This window comes from Gorilla gorilla, chromosome 6 (assembly GCF_029281585.2).
Source record: "Gorilla gorilla gorilla isolate KB3781 chromosome 6, NHGRI_mGorGor1-v2.1_pri, whole genome shotgun sequence".
In the NCBI taxonomy this organism is placed as follows: Eukaryota; Metazoa; Chordata; class Mammalia; order Primates; family Hominidae; genus Gorilla; species Gorilla gorilla.
The window spans coordinates 31,194,701-31,214,315 of record NC_073230.2 but is presented as its reverse complement, the minus strand read 5'-3'; the positions used below and the strand labels follow the sequence as shown (position 1 = coordinate 31,214,315).

The 19,615-nt window shown below is 36.9% G+C and overlaps 1 protein-coding gene across 8 annotated transcripts in view; it reads right to left on the bottom strand.

Annotated features, from left to right (window-relative positions):
* STK31 (serine/threonine kinase 31) overlaps positions 1-19,615 on the bottom strand; it is a 133,782-nt gene that overhangs the window by 56,799 nt on the left and 57,368 nt on the right. For all 8 annotated transcript variants that reach the window (XM_055347332.2, XM_031013448.3, XM_055347331.2 and 5 more), the window contains 5 exons: positions 17,968-18,090; positions 11,677-11,856; positions 11,099-11,215; positions 9,728-9,847; positions 8,575-8,706 (listed from right to left, as the gene is read on the bottom strand). In XM_055347332.2, coding sequence (XP_055203307.1) covers positions 8,575-8,706; positions 9,728-9,847; positions 11,099-11,215; positions 11,677-11,856; positions 17,968-18,090 — 672 coding nt within the window. The remainder of the gene's footprint in view (positions 1-8,574; positions 8,707-9,727; positions 9,848-11,098; positions 11,216-11,676; positions 11,857-17,967; positions 18,091-19,615) is intronic.

Below are 19,615 nucleotides of genomic sequence, written 5' to 3'. Positions count from 1 at the left end.
AAGCAAGCAATGGGGAAAGGATTCCCTATTTAATAAATGATATTGGGAAAACTGGGAAAGCAATGGGGAAAGGATTCCCTACTTAATAAATGGTGTTGGGAAAACTAGCTATAGGCAGAAAACTGAAACTGGACCCCTTCCTTACACCTTATACAAAAATTAACTCAAGATTAATTAAAGACTTAAACTTAAGACCTAAAACCATAAAAACCCTAGAAGAAAACCTAGGCAATAGCATTCAGGACATAGGCATGGGCAAGGACTTCATGACTAAAACACCAAAAGCAATGGCAACAAAAGCCAAAATTGACAAATGGGATCTAATTAAACTAAAGAGCTTCTGCACAGCAAAATAAACTATCATCAGAGTGAACAGGCAACCTACAGAATGGGAGAAAATTTTTACAATCTACCCATCTGACAAAGGTCTAATATCCAGAATCTACAAGGAACTTAGAACATATTTACAGGAAAAAAGCAAACAACCCCATCAAAAAGTGGGCAAAGGATATGAACAGACACTTTTCAAAAGAAGACATTTAAGCGGCCAACAAACATATGAAAAAAAGCTCATCATCACCAGGCATTAGAGAAATGCAAATCAAAATCACAATGAGATACCATCTCAGGCCAGTTAGAACGGTGATCATCAAAAAGTAAGGAAACATCCGCTTGAAGATGGCCGAATAGGAACAGCTCTGGTCTGCAGCTCCCAGCGTGATCGACACAGAAGACAGGTGATTTCTGCATTTCCAACTGAGGTACCTGGTTCATCTCACTGGAACTGGATGGACAGTGGGTGCAGCCCACAGGGGGTGAGCCGAAGCAGGGTGGAGCATCACCTCACCCAGGAAGCACAAGAGGTTGGGAGATTTCCCTTTCCTAGCCAAGGGAAGCTGTAACAGACAGTACCTGAAAAAACAGGACACTCCTGCCCCAATACTGTGCTTTTCCAACGGTCTTAGCAAATGGCACACCAAGAGATTATATCCTGCACCTGGCTCGGCAGGTCCCATGCCCATGGAGCCTTGCTCAATGCTAGCGCAGCAGTCTGAGATTGACCTGTGTGGCAGCAGCCTGGTAGGGGGAGGGGCGTCCACTATTGCTGAGGCTTGAGTAAGTAAACAAAGCAGCCAGGAAGCTCGAATTGGGCGGAGCCCACTGCAGCTCAGCCAGGTCTCTGCCTCTGTAGAGTGCACCTCTGGGGGGCAGGGCATAGCTGAACAAAAGGCAGCAAAATCTTCTGCAGACTTAAACGTCCCTGTCTGACAGCTCTGAAGAGATCAGCGGTTCTCCCAGCAAGGTGTTTGAGCTTGGAGAATGGGCAGTCTGCCTCCTACAGTGGGTCCCTGACCCTGTGTGGCCTAACTGGGAGACACCTCCCAGAAGGGGCTGACTGACACCTCATAAAACCAGGTGCCCTTCTGGGACAAAGCTTCCAGAGGAAGAATCACGCAGCAATATTTGCTGTTCTACAATATTTGCTGTTCTACAGCCTCCGCTGGTGATACCCAGGCAAACAGGGTCTGGAATGGACCTCCGGCAAACTCCAACAGACCTGCAGCTGAGGGACCTGACTGTTAGAAGGAAAACTAATAAACAGAAAGGAATAGCATCGACATCAACAAAAAGGACATCCACACCAAAACCCCATCTGTAGGTCACCAACATCAAAGACCAAAGGTAGATAAAACCACAAAGATGGGGAGAAACCAGAGCAGAAAAGTAGAAAATACTTTTCTTTTTTTTTGAGATGGAGTCTCACTCTGTAACCCAGGCTGCAGTGCAGTGGCACGATCTCAACTCACTGCAAGCTCCACCTCCCAGGTTCACACCATTCTCCTGCCTCAGCCTCCCGAGTAGGTGGGACTACAGGTGCCCGCCACCATGCCCAGCTAATTTTTTCTATATTTAGTAGAGATGGGGTTTTACCATATTAACTAGGATGGTCTCGATCTCCTGACCTTGTGATCTGCCCACCTCGGCCTCCCAAAGTGCTGGGCTTAAAGGGGTGAGCCACCGCACCCAGCCAAAAGCTGAAAATTCTAAAAACCAAACCTCCTCTTCTCCTCCAAAGGATCACAGCTCCTTGCCAGCAACAGAACAAAGCTGGACAGAGAATGACTCTGACAAGCTGACAGAAGTAGGCTTCAGAAGGTCGGTAATAACAAACTTCTCCGAGCTAAAGGAGGATGTTCAAACCCATCACAAGGAAGCTAAAAACCTTGAAAAAAGATTAGACGAATGGCTAAGTAGAATGAACAGTGAAGAGAATACCTTAAATGCCCTGATGGAGCTGAAAACCATGACACAAGAACTACGTGACACATGCAGAAGCTTCAATAGCCGATTCAATCAAGTGGAAGAAAGGGTATCAGTGATTGAAGATCAAATTCATAAAATAAAGTAAGAAGAGAAGTTTAAAGAAAAAAGAGTAAAAAGAAACGAACAAAGCTTCCAGGAAATATGGGACTATGCGAAAAGACCAAATCTACAGTTTGATTGGTGTACCCGAAAGTGACATGGAGAATGGAACCAAGTTGCAAAACACTCTTCAGGATATTATCCAAGAGAACTTCCCCAACCTAGCAAGGCAGGCCAACATTCAAATTCAGGAAATATAGAGAATGCCACAAAGATACTCCTTGAGAAGAGCAACCCCAAGACACATAATTGTCAGATTCACCAAGGTTGAAATGAAGGAAAAAAATGTCGGGTTACTCAAAAAGGGAAGCCCATCAGACTAACAGCAGATCTCCAGGCAGAAACTCTACAAGCCACAAGAGAGAGGGGGCCAATACTCAACATTCTTGAAGAAAAGAATTTTCAACCCAGAATTTCATATCCAGCCAAACTAAACTTCGTAAGTAAAGGAGAAATAAAATCTTTTACAGACAAGCAAATGCTGAGAGATTTTGTAACCACCAGGCCTGCCTTACAAGAGCTCCTGAAGGAAGCACTAAACATGGAAAGAAACAACCAGTACCAGCCACTGCAAAAACATGCCAAATTGTAAAGACCATCAATGCTATGAATAAACTGCATCAACAAACGGGCAAAATAATCAGTAAAAATCATAATGACAGGATCAAATTCACACATAACAATATTAACCATAAATGTAAATGGGCTAAATGCCCCAATTAAAAGACACAGACTGGTAAATTGGATAAAGAGTCAAGACCCATCAGTGTGCTGTATTCAGGAAACCCATCTCACATGCAGAGATGTACATAGGCTCAAAATAAAGGGATGGAGGAAGATTTACCAAGCAAATGGAAAGCAAAAAAAAGCAGGGGTTGCTATCCTCATCTCTGATAAAACAGACGTTAAACCAACAAAGATCAAAAGAGACAAAGAAGGCCATTACATACTAGTAAAGGGATCAATTCAACAAGAAGAGCTAACTATCCTAAATATGTATGCACCCAATACAGGAACACCAAGATTCATAAAGCAAGTCCCTAGAGACCTACAAAGAGACTTAGACTCCCACACAATAATAATGGGAGACTTTAATACCCCACTGTCAACATTAGACAGATCAACGAGACAGAAGGTTAACAAGGATATCCAAGACTTGAACTCAGCTCTTCACCAAGAGGACCTAATAGACATCCACAGAACTCTCCACCCCAAATCAACAGAATATACATTCTTCTCAGCACCACATCACACTTATTCTAAAATTGACCACATCGTTGGAAATAAAACACTCCTCAGCAAATGTAAAAGAACAGAAACTGTGTCTCAGACCACAGTGCCATCAAATTAGAACTGAGGATTAAGAAACCCACTCAAAACCACACAACTACATGGAAACCAAACAATCTGCTCCTGAATGACTACTACATAAATAACAAAATGAAGACACAAATAAAGATGTTCTTTGAAACCAATGAGAACAAAGACACAACGTACCAGAACCTCAGAGACACATTTAAAGCAGTGTGTAGAGGGAAATTTATAGCACTAAACGCCCAAAAGAGAAAGCAAGAAAGATCTAAAATCAACACCCTAACATCACAATTATAAGAAATAGAGAAGCAAGAGCAAACACATTCAAAAGCTAGTAGAAGGCACGAAATAACTAAGATTAGAGCAGAACTGAAGTACATACACACACAAAAAAAAACCCTTCAAAAAATCAATGAATCCAGGAGTTGGTTTTTTGAAAAGATCAACAAAATTGATAGACTGCTAGCAAGACAAAGAAGAGAGAAGAATCAAATAGACACAACAAAAAATGATAAAGGGGCTATCATCACCAATGCAACAGAAATACAAACTACCATCAAAGAATACTATAAACACCTCTACGCAAATAAATTAGAAAATCTAGAAGAAATGGGTAAATTCCTGGACACATACACCCTCCCAAGACTAAACCAGGAAGAAGTTGGATCTCTAAATAGACCAATAGCAGGCTCTGAAATTAAGGCAATAATTAATAGCCCACCAACCAAAAAAAGTCCAGGACCAGATGGATTCATAGCCAAATTCTACCAGAGGTACAAAGAGGAGCTGGTACCATTCCTTCTCAAACTATTCCAATCAATAGAAAAAGAGGGAATCCTCCCTAACTCATTTTATGAGGCCAGCATCATCCTGATACCAAAGCCTGGCAGAGACACAACAAAAAAAGAGAATTTTAGACCAATATCCCTGATGAACATCGATGAAAAAATCCTCAGTAAAATACTGGCAAACCGAATCCAGCAGCACGTCAAAAAGCTTATCCACCATGATCAAGTCGGTTTCATCCGTGGGGTGCAAGGCTGGTTCAACACATGCAAATCAATAAATGTAATCCAGCATATAAACAGAGCCAAAGACAAAAACTACATGATTATCTCAATAGATGCAGAAAAGGCCTTTAACAAAATTCAACAGCCCTTCATGCTAAAAACTCTCAATAAACTAGGTACTGATGGAATGTATCCAAAATAATAAGAGCTATTTATGACAAACCCACAGCCAATATCATACTGAATGGGCAAAAACTGGAAGCATTCCCTTTGAAAACTGGCACAAGACAGGGATGCCCTCTCTCACCACTCCTATTCAACACAGTGTTCGAAGTTCTGGCCAGGGGAATCGGGCAAGAGAAAGAAATAAAGGGTATTCAATTAGGAAAAGAGGAAGTCAAATTGTCCCTGTTTGCAGATGACATGATTGTATATTTAGAAAACCCCATCATCTCAGCCCAAAACCTCCTTAAGCTGATAAGCAACTTCAGCAAAGTCTCAGGATACAAAATCAATGTGCAAAAATCACAAGCATTCCTATACACCAATAACAGACAGAGAGCCAAATCATGAGTGAACTCCCATTCACAACTGCTTCAAAGAGAATAAAATACCTAGGAATCCAACTTACAAGGGATGTGAAAGTCCTCTTCAAGGAGCACTACACGCCACTGCTCAAGGAAATAAAAGAGGACACAAACAAATGGAAGAGCATTCCATGCTCATAGATAGGAAGAATCAATATCGTGAAAATGGCCATACTGCCCAAGGTAATTTATAGATTCAATGCCATCCCCATCAAGCTACCAATGACTTTCTTCACAGAATTGGGAAAAAAACACTTTAAAGTTCATATGGAACCAAGAAAGAGCCCACATTGCCAAGACAATCCTAAGCAAAAAGAACAACGTTGCAGGCATCATGCTACCTGACTTCAAACTATACTACAAGGCTACAGTAACCAAAACAGCATGGTACCGGTACCAAAAGAGAGATATAGAGCAATGGAACAGAACACAGGCCCCAGAAATAACACCATACATCTACAACCATCTGATCTTTAACAAACCTGACAAAAACAAGCAATTGGGAAAGGATTTCCTATTTAATAAACGGTGCTGGGAAAATGGGCTAGCCATATGTAGAAAGTTGAAACTGGATCCCTTCCTTACACCTCATACAAAAATTAATTCAAGATGGATTAAAGACTTAAATATTAGACCTAAAACCATAATAACTCTAGAAGAACACCTAGGCAATACCATTCAGGACATAGGCACGGGCAAGGACTTCATGACTAAAACACCAAAAGCAATGGCAACAAAAGCCAAAATTGACAAATGGGATCTAATTAAACTAAAGAGCTTCTACACAACAGAAGAAACTACCATCAGAGTGAACAGGCAACCTACAAAATGGAGAAAATTTTTGCAATCTACCCATCTGACAAAGGTTTAATATCCAGAATCTACCACAACTTAAACAAATCTACAAGAAAAAAACAATCCCATCAAAAAGTGGGCAAAGGATATGAACAGACACTTCTCAAAAGAAGACATTTATGCAGCCAACAGACACATGAAAAAATGCTCATCATCACTGGCCATCAGAGAAATGCAAATCAAAACCACAGTGAGATACGATCTCATACCAGTTAGAATGGTGATCAAAAAGTCAGGAAACAACAGATAGTGGAGAGGATGTGGAGAAATAGGAACACTTTTACACTGTTGGTGGGACTGTAAACTAGTTCAACCATTGTGGAAGACAGTGTGGCAATTCCTCAAGGATCTAGAACTAGAAATACCATTTGACCCAGCCATCCCATTACTGGGTATATACCCAAAGGATTATAAATCATGCTACTATAAAGACACATGCACACGTATGTTTATTGTGGCACTATTCACAATAGCAAACACTTGGAACAAACCCAGTTGCCCATCAATAATAGACTGGATTAAGAATATGTGGCACATATACACCATGGAATACTATGCAGCCATAAAAAAGGATGATTTCATGTCCTTTGCAGGGACATGGATGCAACTGGAAGCCATCATTCTCAGCAAACTATCACAAGGACAGAAAACCAAACACCACATGTTCTCACTCATAGGTGGCAACTGAACAATGGGAACACCTGGACACAGGAAGGGGACCATCACACCCCGGGGTCTGTTGTGAGGCTGGGGGGTAGGGAGAGGGACAGCATTAGGAGAAATACCTAATGTAAATGACTAGTTAATGGGTGCAGCAAACCAACATGGCACATGTATACCTATGTAATAAACCTGCACGTTGTGCACATGTACTGTAGAACTTAAAGTATAATAATGAAAAAAAAAACAACATAGGCAACATACAAATACACACACACACACAAAAGTCAGGAAACAACAGATGCTGGAGAAGATGTGGAGAAATAGGAATACTTTTACACTGTTGGTGGGAGTGTAAATTAGTTCAACCATTGTGGAAGACAGTATGGCAATTCCTGAAGGATCTAGAACCAGAAATACCATTTGACCCAGCAATACCATTACTGGGTATATACCCAAAGGATTATAAATCATTCTACTATAAAGACACATGCACATGTAGGTTTACTGCAGTACTGTTCACAATAGCAAAGACTTGGAACCAACCCAAATGCCCCTCAATGATTGAGTGGATACAGAAAATGTGGCACATATACACCATGGAATATTATGCAGCTATAAAAAAGGACGAGTTCGTGTTCTTTGCAGGGACAAGGATGAAACTGGAAACCATCAGTCTCAGCAAACTAACACAGGAACAGAAAACCAAACACCGCATGTTCTCACTCATAAGGTGAGGTGAACAATGAGAAAACATGGACACAGGGAGGGGAACATCACACACCGGGCCTGTCAGGGGGTGGGGGTCTAGGGGAGGAATAGCATTAGGAGAAATACCTAATGTAGGTGATGGGTTGATGGGTGCAGCAAACCACCATGGCACGTGTATACCTATGTAACAGATCTGCACATTCTGCACATGTATCCCAGAACTTAAAGTATAACAAAAGTCAGATTTCTCCAAAAGTTGAAAAATCAGACTAAAAAAATCAACTTCCCCAAAGCCCAGAATAGAATATAACTAGAAAGTTCTTCAACTATGATATTAGTTCTAGAATAGTCCTCCACTCCACCCCCAATTCAGTGCTCAGAAGTAGAAGACAGATAATTCAAATTGGATTAAGGCATAATACAGATCCTTGTACATAAATCAAATCCTCAAAGGAACACAAAGTTTACTATCTTATTCACAAAGTTTCAAGCCTAAAGGAAGAAGTTAGTCAAGATTAGGGCATCCTAATCCTCTCCAGTTCTATTATCATATAAAAGCAACTTAAAATACTTGCAAGAAATATTACATCTATCCATAAAAAGGGAGTTAACAAAAGATACCATGATCTTAAAAATACTTAATGACAAAACTCTACCTTCGAGGGGGTACCCTGTCACCTGCATGTAGCAAGTTGGTATTACAATAAACATTCTAACAGTCCAAACTAAAAGAGCTTTTAAAATTATTGTAAAATGTTCATGTTACTAAGAACCAAGGCAGCCTAGGAAAATGTTTTTAAAGAATATTTAATAATATAGGAAAATTTTTACACTATTACTGTAATCTCAATTTTATTTATATACACAGAAAACAAGATAAAGTATATAAAACAAAATGTGAATGTAATGGCTCTCTTATTGTAAAGAGTGTATTTATGCATTATTTTTATGAAGCAAAGACCAAGTAAAAGGAGATGCACATAAAGATCAGTAAGAAACAACTGTTTCCTTACCTCTTCCAAATTATTCTTTTCAACCAATTTCCATCTGAGTCGAGCTTTTAAGCTTTTCAATGTCTTCTTAATGGATAGCAAGTGATCCACACTGGGACTCTTATTTAAATATTCAATAAGCTGCTTTTTAAACTAAGTAAACAAAGGTTACGTATTTTCAAACACATAAGAAAAGTATTTATTGAACAGTGATCATTTATTATTTCTCTGTTAAGATTCAACTAGTATTTACTGAGTTCAGATTGAGATACCAAGAAAATCTATAACTTTCAACAAGACAATTCAATAGATTTCCTTTTCATCCATGTTTCTATTTAGAAGAATATCAGTTCCAGCACTCAAAGGAACAAAGACAAAAGTAATATTTCAAACTGAGACATACAATAAAATACACATTGTTAGTATGGATGAAAAAGGAATTTCTAGTGAGGATGTAAACTGAAATCATCTTTCCCAAAAGTGGTTTGAAAATATGTATCAAGTTTTAATTAATAATGTCCATTCCTTTTAACTCAGTAATTACAGAATTTAGAAATCTGAGAAATAAAAACAAAAAATTATGCACAAACATATGTACAGTGTTATCTATGGTAGGAAAAATTGGAAGTAACCTTAATGTCCAACACACATGAAAGGTTAATGTTGTTGTACATCAACATAGGGATGAGGATTTAGTCACTCAAGATGACAGTATAGAAAAATCATATAGAAAAGTGTTCATAATATACCATTAAATGAAGAAAGTATGTTTGAAGTAACTTAAAAAACAATGCAATGCATATATATATGCTCACAAACATACAGATGCACATCCAGTGAGTAAATACTCTAAAACTATCTCTTAGGCTAAGGGAATTATAAGCAATGTTTTATTTCTTATCTTTCTGTATATAGCAAATTATCTACAGTAGACTTATATAGGCAAAAAGAAAATGATGTTAAAAATTGTGGTTCTCATGGACATAATAAAATATTTAAAACAATAAAAAATTTGATATATTTATATCATCAAAAATCACCATTTCCAGTTGATAGTGAATTCTAGTAATAATAATTTACTGACACTGAGTATTAAACAACAATAGAAAAATTTAAGTACTGAAAAATTCAAAGCATCAATTTATAAGATCAATAAGAGAAAGCACAATCAAACCTCAATACTGTCCTTGTACTTAGCTTGTACTGTGGCAATGAGCCTTTCCTCTGAATGAATCTTTTGCAGTACTTGACTATATGCATTTGAAATTATCTCCTTGTCTGCATCACCTTGATCCTAAATGAAATCACACACATAGAATTATACACAAAGGAATATCCAAAACAGCTAAGGCCTCCAATAACAATAGATAAACTTCAAAATTATGCCTTTAACAGATTTCTGCAGTGATTTCAAAACAGTTCTTAAACACAAATGTTTTCCTAGACAGAAGATAGATAGATATCAAAGATGTTCATATGGCAGCCAGGCAACATAGTGAGACCAGTCCCTAAAAAAAAATGTTTAATTAGCTGAGCACAGTGGTATACACCTGTAGTCCTAGCTACAAGGGAGGCTGAGGCAGGGAGATTAAGGAGTTCAAGGCTGCAGTGAGCTAGGATCACATCAATGCACTCCAGCCTGGGCGACAGAGCAAGACACTGTCTCTCTAAAAAAAGCAAAGCCATTCATATAGGAAACTTTACCCATATTACACCATTATTCCCAAAGCTGTGTAGAATAAGAGCATTAATGGAAATCAGGGATACTAATATGCTAAATATAAGAACTATAAACAATATATAGACCTTCAACACTTTAATTTTAGAAATCACCTGTTAACAACTACTACTAAAATCAAGTCCGACAAAACTATCTACATCAGGACTATTTAACAATATAAAACTTCTTAATGTATTTTTAATGCCAATATGAGTAAAATTATAAAAAGTAAAAAAAAGAAAAAACAAGTAAAATGAGAAGCCTAACCACTGAAACATTGGAAAGCAGCCTGAATAACTGGGGAGAGTCCCAATGAGCAACAATTAAAATTACAAAACACCCTTTGGAGTAGCTACACTAATTTTTACCTTGACACTGTAACAAAGAATATACACAATGGAGAAAGAAAGAGGATGACCAATCCATCTTGTGTGTCAACTTTCAGAGCTCTCTCAGATTTTAAGTTTTCACAAACTCTAAGGAGTCTTTTCTTATAGTCATTTGGTATGACACATTCAAGAATCAAAAAATATAGACAAGATTGTCCACTCAAATTAAGAGCAGTTTTCTTAGAATTAAACAGATTTTTTATGTGAAATGTCCTATTAAAACAAAAATGTCACCTAAGAATAAGACTTTGCATGGTGTTTGGATTAGAACTAGACATTGTTACTCTTTCAAACAAGCCTATTAGAAGAAAGCTAAGATCAGTCTTAATACTTTCTAACTAGCAAGAAAAACTCTATTATTGGTTAATACTTTCTAACCATGAAAGGAAACCACACTGCTTCAAAGGAGGCAATAATAAAGAATATCGATACTCACAACCAGAGCTATCTCCAGCTCTTTGCAGACACTTGACTCAGTCTTCTCTAGGATTTCATCAATATTATCCATTGCGTATTCTGAAATCAGTGATTCTTCCATAGATAGGTCAAAAACCTCATTTGCAAAAATAAACACATGAAATATCTCATTTAATTCAATCAGCATTCATTGTGCCTTAATACCTGAAGCAGAGTATTAAGCTATACCCTGGGCAATGTAAAAGAACTAGGAATGCAGGAAAAAAAAAGTGCCTACCCTCATAAAATTTATGCACTGAAAGGAAAAGGTACATACACATAGCATACTGTAAGAAAATAAATGGTTAAAAGAGGAAAGAGGACAATCCTTAGGAAAAGTTGAGAAAAAGGAGGAACAAGACCGATATGATTTTTTTGAGACTAATAAAAGGAGCAATCTGACTAAAAGCTAATAAAGAACCTTGACTGGTAAGTGGCAGTTTTAAATCTGATCCATAGTAGGTAGATGATGTCAGCTCTTGAACAAAGCCCGTGATTTTTAAAATATATATTCCCCGGTTTACGCTACAAACACAACCGGGCAGGAGCTTTCATTACCTTTAAGGTTCTTTGGAACCATGCTACAAGACGGTGCAGAGAAGCGTCTGTTTCACTTCTAACATTGGTGAACTCCTCTCTTTTATCACACTTCCAGTCATAAAATTTTTTAAGTATTTCATCAGAATTTGCTCCTTCTTTGGCTTGTCCATACACTGCTTCTAAAGAGACTGACAAATCCTGCAGAGAGATATACTTCTGTTTATTAAAGTTTATTAACTAATTCAGAATTCAAGCACTGTGTTAGGATCTAAGGGGTAGAAAAGCAGTATGCTGAATCCCCATTCTTGAGAATTTCATAAATACAACTTAGAATCATCAGATAGAGATGAAAACACAAAACTACCTAGAAGGTGGTTTATTTGGACCATAACAGTAAAGTTTATTAAGTGAATTAGTTACAAATAGAAAGCTTTATATCCTTATGGTTTTTAATTAAGTTGACATTACCCTGTTTTCCCTAACTTTTTGTATAAATTTATTAAGTACAAGAGTAATTTTGCTACATGGATACATTGTGTAGTGGTAAAGTCTGGGCTTCAGTGTATCTATCATCCAAATGTACACTGAACCCATTAAGTAATTTCTCAACATCCACCACCCTCCACCCCTAATCACCCTTCTGAGTCTCCTTTGTCTATCATAAGAATCACTACTGTTTGTCCTAGCATAAAAGTTTCTAAGACCGATTGCCAAATAAAAATAAACTACACACTAAAATATACAAATAATTCTAAGTAAAGACATTAAACATATATATGGACAATCATGCATCACTTAACAACACGGATATCTTCTAAGAAATGCATCGTGAGGCAATTTCATCATTATGCAAACATCATGGAGTGTACTGATGCAAACCTAGATGGTATAAATTTACTACACAACCAAACTACATGCTATAGCCTACTGCCCCTAGATATAGCATGTTACTGTGAATAATGTAAGCAATTGTAACAATGATTGCCTATGTAAACACAGAAAAGGTACAGGTAAGTACTATAATTTTATGGCACCACCACCATATATGCAGTCCATCATTGACCAAACCATGCAGCCCTTGACTGTACTTAAAGGCATTTTTTTAATGAATTGGCCTGGCTGGGTTTCTCAGGGCAGGTGCACAAAAAAAAAATAACAATAAAATTTTTAAATGTAATAAAGAATTGGAAAAGACAAGATAGGCACAGCCTGCTAGCTCTCTCCAGAATTCAAACCCTAGAAATTTTACAGAGATAAGAAAAAAGCTTAAGAGATCTCAGAAGTTTTTAATCACAAAACTCTGAGAAATCTTAGGCAGAGGATGGTTGGTGTTTAGCATTGAATTAACAAAGTCCCTACAAGTGAAAGAAGGACTGTGTCACAGCATAGAATTACCTGTGGGAAAAGAAAACTTTTTTCATAGGCTCTTCTCTCTCCCTCACATCAGAAAGAAAAACAGCAGCACCATCAAGAGGCAACAGGTTTATGCAAGTAAAGCACAAGAACACAGATGAGGCAAAAATTGATAACCAATATAGAAGAGCTGGCCAGCCCCTGACCATTCTCTTTCCTTCACTTCTCCCCTGAATATCTGGCAGCATTTACATCTAAGGGTGGTAGTGCCTGGAAAGGAGCAGTAGCTGAGGCAGAGGGAATAGAGGTTTGCTGAGGAGTAGGACAGACCACCCAGGAGAGAGGCAAAGAGGAAGTGGATAATCCCTGATGGCAACATCAGAAGCTCTAGACCCTTAAAAATAACCCCATTCTATTCCCTAAACCTATCCAAAGTCTTAAAAGTTGTGGTCCAGACTTTCACTCTTCCCTAGGCCCTTCATATAACTACACAACAGCAAAGAACTAAGGTAGCTTATAGTTCCAAGGGAATATGAGATCTTGAGGAGAGATAAGAAGAAGATAAAATGGTGTGAACAGCACAAGCACTCTGAAAGAAGTATAAAAAACTAAGCAACTTTATAAAAAGGAAGCAAAATCAGTGTCAATGGCCCAGATAACAGTAAGAACTCAAAAATAAGCATAATAAATATTCTCAACAAAAGAAAGAATATTGGAAACACAAAAGCCAAGTACTTATAAATAAAAAATAACCAACTGAAGATATTAAATATAAAAGAAATAATCTTTGACATACAAAACACAATGGATTGGCTAAATGGTAGAAGGCACACAGCTAGAGGATTAACTCATTAGCTACATGGTTAAGTCAAGGATCCCTCCAAAAAAAAAAAAACCAACAAGATAAAAAGATTTTATTTATTTATTTAGTTTAACCTACCTCCTACATAAGATAAAAAGATTTTAAACAACAGATTAGCCATTAAAATATGTAGATAACAGAAATAGAAGCTTAAATATCTATCAGAAGTCTCAGAATAAGAGAAAAAATTAATGGGGGAGAAAAGTATCTCAATAAATAATTATCAAATATTACCTACAATTAAAGAAATATATAAAACCTCACACTGAACTGGCTCAGATTCAGTCAAAACATAAACATGTTCTGATGCAACTTAAGAACAAAGTCAAGAGAAAATTTTAAAACTTCCAGAGGGAAAAAAGATCACAGAAGAACAAAGATTAGACTGATAACAATTATGGAAATAAGAAGGCTGAGCACTTTGGCTCACACCTGCAATCCCAGCACTTTAGGAGGCCAAGAGAGGCAGATCACTCGAGGTCAGAAGTTCGAGACCAGCCCGGCCAACATCATGAAACCCCATCTCTACTAAAATTAGTCGGGCACAGTGGTGCATGCCTGTAGTCCCAGCTACTCGGGAGGTTGAGGCATGAGAACTGCTTGAACCCAGGAGCCAGAGGTTGCAGTGAGCTGAGATGGCACCACTGCACTCCAGCCTGGGTGAAAGAGCAAGACTGTCTCAAATAAATAAAGAAATAAAATTATAGAAATGAAACAATAGATTATTATTGTCAAAGGTGTAAAGGAAACATGGCCTTTGAACTTGCTATTTTATAGTCAGCTAAACAACTATTTGTATTTGAGATTGAAATGAGATATCCTGAAATATCAAATAACTCGCAAAATCAAATACACAAAGATTTCTTTGAAAGCACTCTTAAGAGAAAATATTCCAATATACAGAGAAAGTCAAGAGATAAATGACTTATGAAATAAGAATGGAAAAATAACTCTAAAGTCTATTTAACTGAGCTATCACACACAATATCTATAATAACCTGTGACTAAAATCCTAGACAATTGTGGTTGGTTCACTGGTTGGTTTGGGGAAGGAGGTAGAGAAAGAGAGGAAAGACACCAAAGGCAGATAAGAATGTTCTAAAGTATTAGAAGAGTGGCCGGGCACAGTGGCTCACGCCTGTAATCCCAACACTTTGGGAGGCTGAGGCGGGTGGATGACTTGAGGCCAGGAGTTCAAGACTAGCCTGGCCAACATGATGAAACCCCATCTCTATTAAAAACACAAAAATTAGCCAGGCCTGCCTGTAATCCTAGCCACTCATGAGGCTGAGGAAGGAGAATCACTTGAACCCAGGAGGCAGAAGTTGCAGTGAGCCAAGACTGTGCCACTGCACTCCAACCTGGACAACAGAGTGAGACTCCATCTCAAAAAAAAAAAAAGTATTAGAGGTGTAAGTTAGAAAAGGAGAGAAAAAGAAACGATGATAAACAGAAATAAGTTTTAATAAAACAGTAATTATAAATATGTAAATTAAGTTACCAACAAAAAAGATATACGTTGGGTGCTTTTAAAAATTAAATCCATTAGTGTGTTATCAAGAGGGCATTTCAAAACGTGAATACAAAAGGTTAAAAATAAAGGGAGAAGCCAGGTGCGGTGGCTCACACCTGTAATTCTAGCACTTCGGAGGCCAAGGTGGGTAGACTGCCTGAGCTCAGGAGTTGGAGCCCACCCTGGGCAACATCGTGAAACCCATCTCTACTAAAATACAAAAAATTAGACAGGCATGGTGGTGTGTGCCTGTAATCCCAGCTACTCGGGAGGCTGAGGCAGGAGAATCGCTTGAACCCGGGAGGCAGAGGTTGCAGTGAGCGGAGATCGGCCACTGCACTCCAGCCTAGGCGACAGAGCAAGACTCCATCTCAAGAAAAATAAAAATAAATAAAATAAAAATAGAAAAAAAGAAAAGATGTTGCAGTGTTAACCAAAAAGAAAGGTGGGATAGGAACTTAAAAGGCAAACAAAAAAATTTTTATTTTATTTTTTAAAATCTAAGTGAAAAAATAAGATTACATAGTAGTTAAAAAGAAAACATCTTTATTATTATTTTTGACTTTTAGTTTAGGTTTGGAGGTACATGTGAAGGTCTGTTACATGTACATAGGTAAACATGTGTCATGGGGGGGATACACATTTTTAAATACATTACAATCATGAATACCTTAACACCCAACAATGTGGCGCTGAAATACTTTCAACAAGAACCAAAAGAACAATAGGGACAAATAGGGACAAACCTATCTATTTCAGAGATATGTAACAAAAATATGTCAAAGACTGATATACTGAACCAACCAAAACCTAAGCAAGTTTTAGATATATCTAAAACTGTAAACCAAGAAAACCGAGAATACAATTTCTTTTTGAACTTAAGAAGACCAGTCACAAAAAATCAACCATGTATTGTACGCCACAAAAGAAGTCTAAATAAAATGCTGAGGAAATCAGAAATCAAGAACTTTAATTTATTTGACCTACATTATAGAAATATCTTTCTTGGATACTTGAAAAATATAAACTATTTCTCAGCAAAATAAAGAGAAGTTTAAAGAATATTTTGGTGACCTGAGGGAATACTAGAAGTGGAGACAAGCCAGATTAGGCAAAAAAGTCTTCTAGCACTGAACTTTTAAAAGAAAAGAGGTTTAAAGATGATCTTAATTACAGAACCTTAACCTACATTTACTAACAGTGAGAAGAAATAAACCTTTAAGGGATAAAGTAGAAGTTGCACTGTGGAAAGCTAAATTCTTACTATATTACTGCCCTTTTATATGCAAGGCTTACTTCAACATTCTGGAAGAACTTATACTATTTATGCAATTCCATTTAAGAAAATGTTTCAAACCAGGGCTCCAATGGTTCTTAAGCCATGTGGCGCATCATCAAAACTACATCTTCATCCAGCAGGACAGAAAGAAACAATGCCCAGATGTCCCTGAATATCTTCTTCTCCAAATTTCTAGCAAGCTTATTATTCCCTGCAGTCCACAACAAGATCGATATCAGCTACTGGTCAGCTTAGTACTAGGGTAACTGACCAAAGCAGTAAAAATTCAAAGATACATAAAAGGTAAAAGGACTAGAAGAGAAAAGATTAAAGAGTTATTGTTTTCAAATGAAAACATTTGAAAATGAAATGAAAACATTTGAAAATGAAATGAAAACATTTCAAATGAAAACATTTGAAAATGAAATGAAAACAATTCAAATGAAAACATTTGAAAATGAAAACATTTCAAATGAAAACATTTGAAAACACAGAAAGCACAGAGTACCAACAGACAAATGAGAACTAAAAGAGAGATCAGCAGAGTTATCAGAGAAACACCAGTACATAAAAATGAACAGTATTCCTCTATTCAATCAAAACTAGGAAATGACAAGATAATATTCATAAAAGCAATCAAAAGCATAAATAAATAAAAGTTAAATGAAGAAAAAAGCATGAGGACTTATAGAGAAAAATTTTAAACAATATTAAAGGACAAAAAAAGATCTGAATAAGTAGAGAGAAACACTATTATTAGGTGAAATTACTTAACATTGCCATGTTCATTCACCCCAAATTAAAGTCATTCCTGAGCTGGCAAGACAGAGCTGAAGACAAGATTCCACCATATCATATAGCTATATGTACTACAGTACTCTAGCCTCTTATCACATCAGGAAGAAACTTCCCTGGTCATGGAGCCTAAAAACCCTATAATTTATGGATCAGAGTTGATCCCTTCTCCCTGTAACATGTGGTCCTACTACATTTTCTGCTAGAATGCAATGGACGATAGGGACCCACATACCTGCTACTGCTCCTGTCTCCATTAATTTCCCCAGTGAATACTGGAGTCCCTAGCCATTTTACCTTGTTTGCAAGATAGATACGCATATAAACATAGCCACAAAATATATTAATATAAACTTTTAATCCCATTAAAAAGAAATCAGAATTCAGGAAACAGGAAAAACTTTTGCAACCATCATAGAACAATCTAAAGTCTTAAGGTAAATGCTAATTTCACTTCTTAAATAAACTTACAATTTAACGTATATTTAATATATTTTTAATTCCAACCTGCAATGTTTTTAAGCGTTTATTAAGAGATGACTCATCAACTTCCACAATAAAATCTTCTACTGACATGTACAGTTTCTGCTGCATTTCATTTCTTTGGGCAATCAAAATATTCCCTTCATTCTGGAGGAAGAAAAAAAGAATAACCATCATTAATACATCAGGTCTTTTCTGCATATGACCTATATGAAAAAAAGTGATCTCCAAAATTAACTTTATATTCTCCAAACATAATAGCATTTAGGACATTTCTCTCCTTAGATCAACAAAATGACAAAAAAACTTCCTTTCTCTTAATTAAAAATAAAACATTTAAGTTCAACAACTCTGATCTCATTTTTATTTTTTCCATTATTTCTGCAACAATGAAATTTTTGTTTTTCTTACAGAAAATTATATAAATTCCTACTAATTACATATGGCCTCTTTTCTATTCCCATCCCATTCTCAACTCCTTCAGCTACTCATCCTTCAAGATACACTTAAACACCAGGATAAATCCTCCAATTTGTCCAACAGGCTGTGTTTGGAAATACATATGTGAAAGATATCCAAGAACTCTATGCATTTTCTTTATTATAGCACTTACCATACTGTATTAAAACTATATATTAATATATCCATCCTGTACCCAAGAAAGAAAGAAAGGATGATGTCTTTTAAAAATTTTTATCTTAGGGTGGAGGGAGGGGAGAGGGATAGCATTAGGAGATATACCTAATGCTAAATGACAAGTTAATGGGTGCAGCACACCAGCATGGCACATGTATACATATGTAACTAACCTGCACATTGTGCACATGTACCCTAAAACTTAAAGTATAATAATAATAAAATAAAATAAAATAAAATAAAATAAAATAAAATAAAATAAAATAAAATAAAAAAGTTTTTATCTCTATTACCTATAACAGTGTCTGGCACATACACTTAAAAGCCTGAATTTTAGGATATTTTTTCTTGCATAAGCTCAACCAGATTATTTTAAAACTATAAATAAAACTATAAAATATATTATAAAACTATAAAACTATAAAAGCCTGAATTTTAGGATATTTTTTCTTGCATAAGCTCAACCAGATTATTTTAAAACTATAAATAAAAAAGAAAAGACCTCAAGTAAAGCCTATTGTTTTCATCACTTAAAAAAAAAACATCTGGGCACGGTGGCCCACGCCTGTAATCCCAGCACTTTGGGAGGCCGAGGCAGGCGGGTCATGAGGTCAGGAGATCGAGACCACAGTGAAACCCCGTCTCTACTAAAAATACAAAAAATTAGCTGGGCGCAGTGGCAGGCGCCTGTAGTCCCAGCAACTCGGGAGGCTGAGGCAGCAGAACGGCGTGAACCTGGAAGGCAGAACTTGCAGTGAGCCGAGATCACACCACTGCACTCCAGCCTGGGCGACAGAGCGAGACTCCGTCTCAAAAAAAAAAAAAAAAAAAAAAAAATGCATATGGCCACATGGCAATCAAGTTAAAGAACTATGCAAAATACTTGAATAAAAGTTAACAATTCTAAACCAAAATAAGTACAATAAGGGAAATAAAATGACGATTTCATTTGAGTGGCTATTATGATTGTATATTTAGCCAATAATCTACACTTCCATCTATCAAGTAAACTTTAAGTCCGGAAACACAAGCAGTA